The sequence below is a fragment of the Pseudopodoces humilis genome, chromosome 9, assembly GCF_049639895.1.
Source record: "Pseudopodoces humilis isolate 2021_Gansu_Grassland_sample_001 chromosome 9, ASM4963989v1, whole genome shotgun sequence".
NCBI lineage: Eukaryota > Metazoa > Chordata > Aves > Passeriformes > Paridae > Pseudopodoces > Pseudopodoces humilis.
In genome coordinates, this window is record NC_142208.1 from 17,914,005 (window position 1) to 17,927,488 (window position 13,484).

A 13,484-nucleotide genomic window follows, 5' to 3' on the forward strand; every position below is an offset into this window, starting at 1 on the left:
TCTCCTTTATCCCTTCCAACCTTTCCTTCTGCTTTACCCTCATTAGTGCTAGATGTTTCAGCTGTAGTATTTACTGTGCCTGATAAAGGAAATCCAACTTGAGAAAAAGAGACTGAAGCAGATGTCTCAGAATAAGGACTTCAGTGCAAGTTGAAGTTGATCTCAAAGAAGTCCTTAGAACACAGGCTTTAAATTCACAGCAGAACAGTGTTAAGAGTCTGAGACAAGTAGTCACTATCATAAAAGCAGTCAATGTAGTCAAAACTGCAGGCAGTCACTTGTACAATAAAATAAACATTTGACCCTCCTGCATTTATGCATTTGTTCTGCTTGTATGCATGCAGGAGAGCAAGCATCTACTACTGGGTATCAAGTATGGTTAATGGCATCTGTTCCAGAAGGGAATCTAGAAAATACAGGAAGCAAAGTTAAACCAAATACATCTGACAGAGGGATTCCAGAGTTGCAATGTCCTGTACACAGCTTACACTGTGTTATGGATGAGAAGGGAAAGCAGACAGCAAGTCTGTAAGGCTCAAGAGTCTTTGCATAAAGTATGTACATTGGCTTGTTAGCCTGGAAGTGACCAAGCATGCTCTGAACAGATATACTTTGTGAAAACTTTTATTTGCAGAACTCTGACAGCTCCATGGAGGTAAAAAATCTCATTTAATGGCCTACAACTTGAACAGAAGAAGACAATGTTAGATTTCAGTTGTCTTTGTGGACCAGTGGGTGCTCATTTGTAACATGCTCTTCCTGGCAGAGAAGCATTATCTGTCATTATTTTCATGGCCCACACTAGGTACCTATATGAAATACCTCATTTGAGCTGGTCTCAAGTCCTGCTCTGAGTTTTCCTAACTGCTTCATTCTGTAAGAGAAGCTGTACCTGATACTGAACCCAGCCTTACCCTCCCATTAGCTCAGTAGGTGGCAGCTGACCCACACAAGGCATGGTAGTGGTTTTGGTTGCTTTCAAGTCATGATGCAGATGTTCAGAGCAGGAAGTAAAGAGGAAAGTAAGACATGTAGACAGATGAAGTTTAACAGACTCAATTTACTATTTATCAATTATTTTAACTATAGATCTGTTCAATAAAACAAACTATACTTTATATAATAGATTACTTCATTGCAGGTATTGCACGGGCTGTATTCATCTCGGCACCATGGAAACATGATAGCAGGAGGTTACTGTATTTTTTAAAAAATATATAATTTAGCAGAATTAGACTAGCACAAGAGAATACTAACCATTTTAAATGGGTAATCTCATTTAAATATCCATGTCCGTCTCATTCCAGCTCTACTGAATTGAAGAATCCAGACTATTAGTACTGGACAGGGCTAAGAAAGGCTGCTTCTCTGCAACACATCCCCTTGACTACTGGCCTCCAAAGGCATTCAGCGGGTCATCAAATGTGCTCAGAACCTTGCTTTCAGATTTTGCTTCTGAGGCTGCTTGGGAAGATCTGGTTTTAGGAGCAGGTATCTTGACTTGGCTGCTAGAGAAGATATCATCTAAAGAGGGGAACAAAAAAGATATTTTAATGAGAAGTGACTACTAAACAGAAGTAATATTGTACACAAGAGACTCCATCATGCAGCAGTGACTGCCAAGGACATCCTGTGAAAAACAAACGCTTTCCTGGTACTTGCAATTCTGGATGCATTTGTAAGGATATACACGGAAGCTGTTAGCTGTATGATTTTTTTTTCTTCTCAGTAGACAGCATAATACTTGTGTTTTTTAACATGTTCAGGCTCTCATAAGCATTTGTAAAGTACTAATAAATTAAAGCTCCACAACAGATTCTATCATACAAGTGCCAGATAACATCCCTCTTATCTAGAACATTAATGTCTGAGGAACCTGAGAGATTCAAGAACTGTGAGGTTGTTGCTAAAGAAAATCAGAAGAGGAAAAGATAGGATTTGTTAGCAACTGCTGTGGTGATATTCACTAACCATGAATCTAATCTACAGCACAGTAAGAACATAATATAAATCCACTGAGAACAGATCATTGCTAAGACGCAAGGAGGCAGACAGCTGTAACCACCATCCTGATGAATATTCAAAGTCTTGAATCAAGGTCTCCCACCACCTTCCTCAATAAAAGCATATCTGTTGTATATAACCAGGACCACATAAGTGGAAAAATATCACACTGCCATTAAGGCAGAGGACAACAATACACAGAAATTAAATCATCCAATGCAGATAGCCTGTGTCAGCTGCAGAGCTCACAGTCCTGTAGTTCTTGCTGTGGCTAGAACTACTAGTGTTTAGGACTGTGCTCATGAAAGAGATGAAGCTGCTACCATATACATGCTGAGGGGCTGCCATGAGGATTCCTGAGTGTACACAACAGTGCATCTCATACTCTACACTAAAAGATTTAGGATACTCAGATTATGCAGTTGGAGTATAAAACAAAAACATTAGAAGATTTAGATATGAGGATCACTAGTGATTCACAAGGCCAGTGTAAATGACACATAACTGGTCTTGAATTCCTATGAAGAAAACATGGGTGTTATATAGAGGCTAATATAGTCACTTAGTCTAGCTGGTAAGAGCATGATTCTAATAACACCAAGGTTGTGGGTTTGATCCCCATATGGGCAATTCATGTAAGAGTTTGACTTCATGATCCTTGTAGGTCCCTTCTAACTCAGAATATTCTGTGAATTACTAGTCCAGAGTATAAGAACTAGTATTTCAATCTTCAGCATGTAGCCTAACCTTGAGCAGAGGCCAAGCACAATGTGGTCTATTACAACGTGTTTCCCCATCTCTTCTCACTACTTCCAATTCAGCATGTGTCTACTACTGTGCTGATCATAGGGATTACACAGGAATAATCCAGGACATTTCAGCACAAGAGCAGTTTAGGAAGGCAGGAAAACAGAGTAATCCCCTACTGGAATTACTCCAAAGCAAGAAGCTATCACATGGATTAGCTTTACAGCAGAGGGGAAGTACAGTGAGTGCCATAAGCAGTAGAGGTGTTACTCCCACTTTTATAAAGAGGCCTAAATTTTGCCCAGGGAAAATAGCATTTGTCAGAGTGCAAGAAAGCTCAGTCAGCATTCTGAAGACAGGCAGAGGTGACATCAGCTACAAGGTGATTGAGGACTCTAGTGACTGGAAGGTGTGGTAAGACAAAAGAAAACAGCTTGAAGCCTTCAAACCCCTCAAACTGCAGCTGAAATTTACTGTTTCATTTGTAGCAGAAAGGTTCTCCTAAGACAACAATATACAGCTCTGTAGAAGAGTTACCAGGATCACTTAAGCCAGCCCTTAATGTGAAACGTAGGCAAGTGCCAGTTCCACAAGTCTACTGCCAGCAGAACATCCTCATCTTCAGGCATCTCCCTGCACTCCTGTTGGTGTTCTGGAGCTCCATGGGCACTAAAGGAGATGCATACCTATGGCTGCACCACTGAACAGTCACCACTCTACAGGAAGGTGAAGTCAATCAGATGTGGGTGCTTTAGGTGCAACAGGCATCAAGATCAGCTCTGACATCAAACACAAAGCTTTAGTACCAGAGTTGACTGTCAAAAGTGAAGTTCAAACAACAGGTTCTGTTGTGGCTAATTTTCAAGTGGCACTCTACAACTGGTTTTTTCAACATTCAGTTCAGATTTTTGTGCTGAATATTTGGAAGGAGTAACGGCTTGGCAAATTCTTTCACTTCCTACAGACTACATGAAAAAATTTAAATTGTTGAAAAAAGATTTTTTTAAAAAAATCATCCAATATGTGTTTCAAATACCTTCCAAAAAAACCTTTAACTCTTATTTTTTTATATAAACCAAGAAGATTTTTAAATGTCAAGATGTTCATTCTCCAGCAAGTTTCCTAGCACTTTTACAAACTTCAGCCATCAGGCTAGAGTGCTTAGCAGCAGTCCAAGTAAAACAGCGGTAAGTCAGGTTCAATTTGAGGATGTTAGAGGGAATGAAGACTTGATAAGAACCAAAGCCAGAGAAGAAATTTTGTCAAAGAAAAGAAATACATGCTCAAGGAAGAGCTATGAACATGAAGAGCCTGAGAACAGACACAGCTGAGAATCGCTTAACTTTCAGCATCTCTGCTGATGGAGAAGAAAAGAGCATGCTTTGTGCATCATTTCACATCACTACTTGTTTTTTTAACAAATTATACACAGCAAACCTTTGCTTTCAGATGGAGTATCTGTAAATTGTCCTGGGTATATGCATGTAAACAAAAGCTTATGGGCTCCAAGGAAGTTAACACAATAGTGAAGGTGGGATGGGCAGAGATGCTAATTTGTTCATATCAGTGACTCATCAGAAAGTACAATACAAAAAGCTGTGCAAATTGAAATACAGAATCTGTCTACAATGTAAGATGAGTCTCTTAGAAACTTGTCTGGAGTAATTCCCTACAGGAATTAAACTTTTTCTCACAACAATTTTATAATCTCTCCTAAACTAGTTAAATGCCATGCTAGTTCTACAAATCTAGAAAGTTCTCATCCAAGGTTAAAATCCAAAGATGACCTGAGATTTCAGAGCAGTTAAAAAGTAAAAAAAAGCAGAAGGTCCTAAAACATCTTAGATGAATGCAACTCAGGACAATATTACAAGACTAGTAGCATTTTTACTGGTAGCATAATTTTTACTTATATATACATACCCATATCATCGTCAAATATGGATTTTTGTTCCACCTTCTTCTTGGTCTTCTTTTCTTTTGGTTTTGCAGTTAGATCCGCAAAAATATCAATGGTATCATCAAACAGGTTAGTCTCTGGCATTTTCTCTTTCATTTTGGTCATTGGCTTAATTGCCTCAGTAGCAAATATATCATCCTTGGAAAAAAATATAGAAAAATCTCATCAATCCACAACACACTTCAAGAGAATAGTCAAATGATTTGTGCATAGCAGCTGAGATGTTTAAAAGACTTGGGTTACCTCGGCTTATCAGACAAAGGTTGAACTCAGTGATCTGAGAAGTCTTTGCAAACCTAACTAGCAAGAAGTTAAGTGCCTTAGTGGACTGTACACAGGGCAAGTACAGCACACAGAAGCCTGTATAAAGTAACCAGCCCACCAATTTTATTATTTTTTTTAAAGTGTTGTTTAGCTGCTGGGAATTGAACAGACAGATAAGAACCAGGTAAGAACCAAATTTATTTGGTTATTATTCTGAAAAAGGTATGTTGTCACAGCACCTTCAGTGCATGCCTGCTCTGTGTTAAGGCTCCACCTTTTACACCACTGCTGCTAGTTAGGAGCTGAACAACAAAGAGTTTCTATATTCCAGCAGCGGAGCAGGATTGAGAGTTTACTTCACTCCCTTATCCTGCATACCCCATCCTAAAGCCTAAGTTAGAGGGTGTCTGCATATGGCCCTGGGGAACAAAAAAACCAACATGGCAGGTTCAGCCATTACCTCAAAGATATCTTGGGCAGTAGGGTCAACTGCTTTGTGCACAGATTTCAATTCCTTTTTTCCAGTTTTCTGAGAGGTGAAGAGAGAATCTTCCTCTTCCTCCAAAAAAGGTATAGGGCTGCTTTTTGTAGAAGATTTTTGTTGTACAGGCTGGAAGAGATCATTGCTGTCCTGATCACCCAGATCAGGCTTTTTCTCCCTGCCCTTGATGGGTTTGTTAGCCACACTGTCTGGCATTCCCTCCTTCAACTTTGATTGTGCAGCTGGTCTGGATGTTGTGCTGCTTGCAAAAAGGTCTTCAGATTCAAACAGATCATCCCCATTTTCTGTGGATTCTGGAAGGAGTTTGTTTGTCCCAGCAGACAAAACACTGCTGTGAGCTGGTAGTGACAAGCTAGAGAGAAAGTCATTTTCCTTGGACTCTGCTTCAGCAGCAAGAGGCTCCTTTATGTTCCCTACTGCTGACGGCTGTTTTGGTAGAGAGAATTGTGACTCTTTAGTAGTGTCCACCTCCTCCCTCACTTCAGCCTCTCGGGCAGCCAGACGGCGTGCCATTCTGCTGGGGGGTCTGCGCTTCCCTGGAACCCTGATCCTGGTCTGCAAGGAAGGAGGGAAAACAAAGAAGGATCATACATAAGGAAAAAGCCCCACAGGACATTCAAGCTTGGAGCAGTTTGGAGAAAGATTCAGAAATATAACCCAGGATATCTGATTTGCTGCCCTTAGTTCATTCCACATGGTGGAACTGGTAAACAAAAGCAACAGCACTCGCAAATAGAATCGCAACAGGTCAGCTAACCACTCTAGCCCCTTGGCTTTAGACAATACCTTGGTCACCCTGTTATGAACTTTTACAGTGCAGTTCAAGCCATGACTAATTACTTTTTCCAGTCAATTTCATTTTATGCATAGCCTATTGCAGTTAATTGCTGCTTTTAAGGAAGCCTCCTGCAAGTTTCCATTACAGTCTCTCCCCTATCCCACATGGACAGGAGTAATTACAGGGGTAGGAAATTGATCACTACAACCTCTTCTTCCCTTTTGTTAATTGCTTCATGTACATGTTCTTTGAAAGGGTAGGCAGAATGCTGGGTGGGATGCTTTGTTCTAGCCGTTGGAAAAAAGTGCATTTGATTGGATATGTTTACATTCAAAAGGTTGAAGAAGCAATGATATGCCAAAATTACAACATCTAACCTGAGCCACAAAAAGCATTCACTGTATCTTTACCAAGATGCTTCTTCTCAGATTACTTACAGTAAAAAAACATGCATCATCACTACACTAAAATGAACATTCAAGGTTGATAATATGCAGCTACAGGCACTCTATTCTTTGCAAGCCTATCTATTTAAAAGTATCACAATAGAGAGCTTTGTCTGTTGGAACATGCTGCTATTGGAAACAACTATGCCTACATAGTAATGCACCAGGCTGATGTATAAAGCTTCAAACCCATTTGTCACTAAGGGGTCATGTCAACCATTGTGGTGACGGCTGCTGCATCTTGCCAAGTCATCTCTGCTGCTCATCTAGTAATGAACAGCCTCATCAGCATTAGAAGAATTAAAGAAATAATTAAAGTTGAGATTTTAAGTTATCTTACTCAAATTGCTAGTCTCAGGAAACCCTACAAGCTTATAAAATCACAGGCACCTAGATGACCTTAACTACATAGCTGACACTTCAATTTTTTTAAAGAACCACTAAGTCTTTAATTAGCCTATGCCTTTTGCAGTCCATAAAGTAGAAAGTGTGAGTGAAAAACAAGTGAGTCAGGAGGCAGAGATCTGCAATGTCAAAAGCTTAACACTTCTTTTTGTTGTCCTTAGTGTGAAAACAAGTTTTCTTTGGAAAAGAATTGAGAGTTACAGTTCAGGACAGCATGACATTTTTATTCACAAAGGAGGTAAAGGTTAACCTACAGCAGTGATGTGTTCTGGATAGCTTGTCAAAGTAGCTGCCTGTACCCTGTCTTATAGTTAGCCTAGCAAGATGTCTTTTTACTATTTTTTAGGTTGGTGTCTCCTGGGATAGAGCAAGATGTTATGCTAACATACCTTCAACCAACAGGGAAATCCAGTATTTGGTAAAGATACACATGTACTTTAAAAGGCACCAGGTATATGCATAAGCCTCTTACTGAGCTAAGTATAGGTGCTAAGCCACTTTCTCTTAGTGCTCCATGGAAGTGAGAGGGGATTAGATTTTCACACTCCCATTTAGATTCTGATAAACCACACTGTTAGCAGAACTTGCATACCAAAACAAACTGCACGAGGACAGACTGTTTTTAATCCCCCTTCCTCTTATCCTAAATACCAAGGTTACCTTATTGGCGTTGTGCAAGGTGTCTGCTTGCATGGGCTGATCAAAGCTTACACCGAGTTCTTCATTGCTTCCCGCAGCAGAGAAGGCTTCACTGTTCTGTACCTCCTGGGGCTCATGTAATGGAGTGTCCAGCACTGGTAAGGGAGACTTGACATTGGAGACCTTAGGCATTGCACCAGGTAGTAAGGCTGAAGGGTTAATAGCTAAGTTAGCCTACAAAACAGAGACAACAAAAACACACACACACAAAAAGAGATCACATTACTATTCCTCCAGAGCAAGCATGTCTCCAGAGGAGCAGCAAGAACGAGTGTATCTGGGTATTCAAGTTCTACTTCTAAAGTGCCTGGCTATTCTCAGACCTAAGAACTTGTGTATCTCCCACAAGCTCTGTCTCACTGAAACTGGAGTGGTCAACACTATTATTCTGTGTAAGAGCTTCAGGAACAGCAGGGTCAAGTTATGCCAGGCCAAACACCTAGGTAGCTCAATATTCTGTCTGAGAAGACAATAGTTCTGACTTCAAATGGTATTGATATAGACAGTTATTAGTCGTTTTGTATCAGAAGAGGGACATAACCATAGTCCCCGCTAAGAATTTCTAAACATACTTAATAGTGCTAAGAACAACAGCAGTTCAAAAAAGAGCCCACCCTGTGCCCCCCAATATGAGTATATAGTGCTGCTTAGAGTCAGGACTGAAACAGAAGGAGGAAATAATATTAAACATGCAATACAGAAAAAGCAATCAAAAATATGCCATCTGAAAAAAATAATAATGTTGCAAGAATAAGGTAAGGAAGCAAAAAGATTTTGGTTCAGGGAAAGCCATCAGTGAGGCAAGGAAGATTTTATTATTTTTATTTTTTTTGAAAGTTAAAGTGCAAGTAAAGTTAATTACTTGTAACTTTCCAATCCGAGATGAAGGCTCTTTGGTTTTAATGGGAACAGGACCTGTAGATTTCTGCACAAAATTACATTGGATTAAACAAGTTAACAAGTTGTTATCAACCACACCATAGTTTTAATTTTAATACATATATAGAAAGCAGCTAATTGCTTACCAATTTCTTCTTGTTATCATCACATTCTATTACCAGAGCTATAGTCACTAAGTTTTCAGTGCCAGTTTCCCACATGCTGTGGCCCCATCTTTATTATCACATTTCATTCATTTGTCCTTCTACCCAATATTATACTTTGCCATGGTAACTGAACAACATCCATCTTCTCCAGGCCACTGCCACCACTAGTCAAATCAAACCAGGACAGCTATCTTCTCTCTCCTTGCTTACTCTGTCCCCTAAAATCCTCTGAAGCCATATTGCCAGGCAACAATCTAACTTTTCTCTTTGTGACTGGCTGTAACAGGGCTACAGACTTCAATGAAGTCCACACAGAAGCTAAGAGGGCTTCAAAATGGTTCCACTCAGACTTCACAGAAAACAGCTTCAGAGAAGTGAGTGTTCCTCTAAAAAACAAGCCAGTAGTGCTAGAAAGAAGACTAAGCCAAAAGAGCAAGAGCAGCTGTTTGATCTGAAGACTTGGGTCAATTCTAGGACTCAAGGAATGAATCAGATTAGCTAAGGTGCACTTCCCAGGACTTGCTCTCCAGAAGTTTGTCTGCATGGTTCTGTGAGCTAGGTAATACTGCTGTTGGTATGACTGGGCAGTCAGGGCTCCTTCAGCTAGGTTGAAGTAAGGGGGTTTGCAAGGGTTAGGACACTAATTTGAAGGGCTTGATAGCATGGCAGAGGAATCCTAGTATCTGAGGAGATTGTTTTCTACTTAATTGCATGTGGTGTTCAGCTTAACCTCAGACAGGCTGAAGCCATTCCTATAGCAGGCTGTCAGTAGCTACAAAAACCAGGATGATGAGCTTGCTTCTACACTTCAAGGAACACTTTACAAAAAGGGAAGAGATGCTAATGACTAACGCTACACGCATGCTCTGTGTTCTTCAGCCCAGGGGAGAAAAAACAACTCCCACTCCCTACAACAAAAAGCTAATCTCCTACACATGAAAATCCACCTAGAAGTTCTGGTGAGGCATAGGCCAGAATTCTGGTCCAGATCACCTCTCTCAGAGACTCTTGATTCTGCAAGATTAAGGACAAGAGTTTTGTTAAGACTCCAGTATAAGAGTCTCAGCTGAAACAGATTTGTAGAGCATGCCTTGATCTCTTTCTGAGAAAGGCTACCTTTAAAGATCACATTCACCCCAACAGATACTAGCACTTCAGAGATGCTGCAATTCATTTCAGTACAACTGGAACCTAGGGTGTAGCTCTTCATTGCCATTTCATTTTTTAAAGTGCGTGTACAATGAATAAAGCATCAATAACATTTAAACTTCTTGCTAGTAACAGTGCATCCGCTGATGAGCGGAGAAGTTTGGCCACGCGTTGCTGCCTGGCAGCCAGTGAATACAGGCATTAGTTTTCGTCTTTCCAAGACACTTAAAACAGGATGATACATCTCCTTTTTCTTTGCATGCTGTTCAAGGGATAAGATTTAAGTACTTGCCTCTGTAGTTGCTGCCTTCAGAGTTTCATCTTGCTTGGCACTTAAAGCATTTTCTAGGTTATTGCTCACTGAGGAAGGGCCAACATTGGTCTGAAGAGTTTTCTTCTCGGCCATTTTCTGAAAGCATTATGGGCACAAGTCAACATGAATGGGGTAAAAAGCATGGTGCACGGATCTAAAAAAAAAAACCCAAACCCCCAAAAGAACACAAGCAGAAAGTTTTAAAATCTTGTTTTTAACTTAACAGAAAACTAGCCACATCTTTTGATCCTGCTGTGTATAGCTGTATTATGTTTGCATGGCTAGGTTTTGGTTGTGGTGGTGAGGGGGCTATAGGGGTGGCTTTTGTGAGAAACTGATAGAAGCTTTCTCCATGTCTAGCAGTGCCAATCCCTGGTGGAAGATGGATGTACTGCTGGCCAAGGCTGAGCCAATCAGGAACAGTGGTAACCCCTCTTTCATAATATAATTAAGAAAAAAAAAAGTTATTGCACAGATGTAATTGCAGCCAGAAAAGGGTGGGGTTAGAACATGGGAAAGGAACAGCCCTGCAGACACCAAGGTCAGTGCAGAAGGAGGGACAGGAGGTGCTCCAGGCACCAGAGTGGAGATTGCCCAGCAGCCTGTGGTGAAGACCATAGTGAGGCAGCTGTATTCCTGTAGTCCACGGAGATCCACAGGGGTGCAGAGATTCACTCAGAGCCTGTGGAGACCAGGCCAGAGCAGGTGAGTAGGCTGTGAACCCATGTGAGGCCTGGGTCCTGGCAGGGACCTGTAAAACCGTGGGAGAGGAGCCCATACCGGGGCAGGTTTCCTGGTAGGACTTGTAACCCTGTGGGGGACCCAGGTCAGCACAGGCTATCCCAAAAGGACTGCACCCCATGGAAGATTGACCCACATTGCAGCAGTTTGTGGAAAACCATTGCCCGTGGGATGGGCTTAGGTTGGGCAAGTTCACGGAGAACTGTCTCCTGTAGGAAGGACCCCATGCTGGAACAGGGGAAGGACTCCCTTCTCTGAGCAGCGGCACAAACAAAGTGTGATGAACTGACCATTTCCCATCTCCCTGCACCTCTGGGACAGAGCTGGAAAGGAGATGGATGGGGGAAAGGTGTTTTTAAGGTCTTATTTTACTTCTCATTATTCCACTCTGATTTTGCTAGAAATAATTGCAATTAATATCTCTAATTCAAGTCTGTTTTGCCTATGTCAGTATTTTGTGAGTGATCTCTCCCAGTCCTTATCTTAACTCATTTATATAAAACATAACTTTGTTATATTTTCTCTCCCCTGTTCATCTGCAGAGGGGAGTGAGAGAGGGGCTTTGGTGAGTGTCTGGCATCCTGCCACAGTCAACTCACTACAACAACAGGCATTGGCTTATGGCTCTGCAAAGCAAGGGCCTTCATTCTTCCATTCCTTTAGTCTACTTCAACCTTTGCTGTCTGTGCTAACAATTAAGAATGAGAGTTTCAATAAATTTTCAAATGCATGTATATTTCCTCACCAACAAAAGAGCAGATAAAATTAAAGCAGAACTCTAGCTAAGAAACAGTGTTATTTTTTTGTTTTCAAGCAACCAGGCTCCATATACAGTCTCCCAAACACTAATTACTTGAGACCACCCTGTCCAGAGTCCTCAAAGAAACTGTTTCCAGGAACTATTGCCAGTTTTCTTCCAGCTATTTACATGAATACAGACGAAAGTAAAAGTTAGTTTCAATTTAATTAAGATAACTATATTTAAAAATAGCAGTTTAGAATGTATGTCAGGCCTTTTACCTCAGACCGCCTGTAACAGAGTCTAGGTCATTACTACAGCTACTCACCCTTTAAAAGCAATTGGGTGACCATAAGGGTTTTAATACTGTATCATTACCTGATATCAAACCAACCTGCAGAAACTTGAGTTAACTCATAGAGCATGGCTCATCAGTCATGCATAAAGCACAGGGAAGTAATATTAGCAAGTTAAGCAATTAAACAAAACAAACTCTACTACTCTGATTTTTGCACACGTGTGTTCTCTTACAACTAAGCTGGTCCCAGTGGTACACGAAAAGAGAATCCAATTCTCTCATCCCAACGTTGGGAGACCCAATCCATCTGCTCCCTATGTCTTCAGAGTCACAATGACCATTTCTCTTCTCTCAAAAAGATTTGAAAAGTCAATTTCTTGTGGGTATACAAATGGAGAAAATCCCTTCCATACACTTATTTCCAATCTCTTTTATATAAGCCATTTGCAATAGAGAAACATGTACCGGAATGTTTGTTTTAGCAGTACTGAAGAGGTCATCCTCATCATCATCCCCAAAAAGCCCTCCTCCAGGTGATGGCTTCAGGATACGGTTTGCAGACTAAAGAAACAAAAGATAAAGAAAAGATGTGTCACAGATCCAAAGCACAGCTCGTTCAGCCCATGATGCCAGAATATAACTGACATTAGCATTTGGCCCTCCCTGAAAATCAGTGACTTCTAAGCTGTGTCCAAAGAAGGAACTCCAGTACACTGAACACTTCAAAGGCTGTTTTTAAATAGGAGGTTCAGAGGAGAGCTTTGAACTCACCATTGACTTCTTGGCGCTGGCAAAGAGGTCAACGTCTGGGTCATTGTCCTTCTGAAGTTTGTGACTGAAGAGAAGCTCTTCGTCTTGAAAGACCCCAGTGCTTTTGGGCCGAGTACTTTTCTCAGAAACCTGTAAGGAGAGGAGAAAGGCCCACACAGTGAGAAAATCCCTCTGTAAGGAGGTTATTTGCCTCATGATAAGGCAGGTTGCAATTCCCCGGAGGCTACACTACAGGTCTGTAGTGGTTACAAAAAAACAACTTTAACTGCTGGTTATTTTTCATTTTGACCAAATTGGCAAAACTTACAATGTAAATATTTTTATTTATAGTTCAATTTAATGAGAAGACATTCACCACAATATCTGTGTCTGCTGATCTAAGATCCAGCTGCTACTATTTACTTGTGAAGCTTCCTTCAAAGGGAAAAAAAAAATAGTTTTCAGTATGCTATCATGACTGTAAGGTTTATATTCCAACTTTTATGCCTCAAAAATTTCAGCTAAGGATGTAGGACACAGTAGTGAAAAGAAGAGAATCTCTTAGTTATCTTCCTAAGCAACATTTTCAAAGAAGAATAAAAAAATGATTTTTTTTTTTTTATTTAACAAAAGGCCTGTAAAG

The 13,484-nt window shown here is 40.7% G+C and overlaps 1 protein-coding gene across 3 annotated transcripts in view; it reads right to left on the reverse strand.

Annotated features, from left to right (window-relative positions):
- Positions 1-1,040: 1,040 nt before the first annotated feature.
- The window catches only part of WASHC2C (WASH complex subunit 2C), a 36,932-nt gene continuing 24,488 nt past the window's right edge, over positions 1,041-13,484 (reverse strand). For 2 of the 3 annotated variants that reach the window (XM_014250472.2, XM_014250471.2), the window contains 8 exons: positions 12,863-12,991; positions 12,557-12,652; positions 10,293-10,409; positions 8,668-8,730; positions 7,767-7,979; positions 5,436-6,032; positions 4,675-4,849; positions 1,041-1,524 (listed from right to left, as the gene is read on the reverse strand). In XM_014250472.2, the coding sequence (XP_014105947.2) occupies positions 1,388-1,524; positions 4,675-4,849; positions 5,436-6,032; positions 7,767-7,979; positions 8,668-8,730; positions 10,293-10,409; positions 12,557-12,652; positions 12,863-12,991 (1,527 nt within the window). In that variant the 3' untranslated portion in view covers positions 1,041-1,387. The remainder of the gene's footprint in view (positions 1,525-4,674; positions 4,850-5,435; positions 6,033-7,766; positions 7,980-8,667; positions 8,731-10,292; positions 10,410-12,556; positions 12,653-12,862; positions 12,992-13,484) is intronic. The other variant, XM_014250473.2, reaches the window with a different exon arrangement.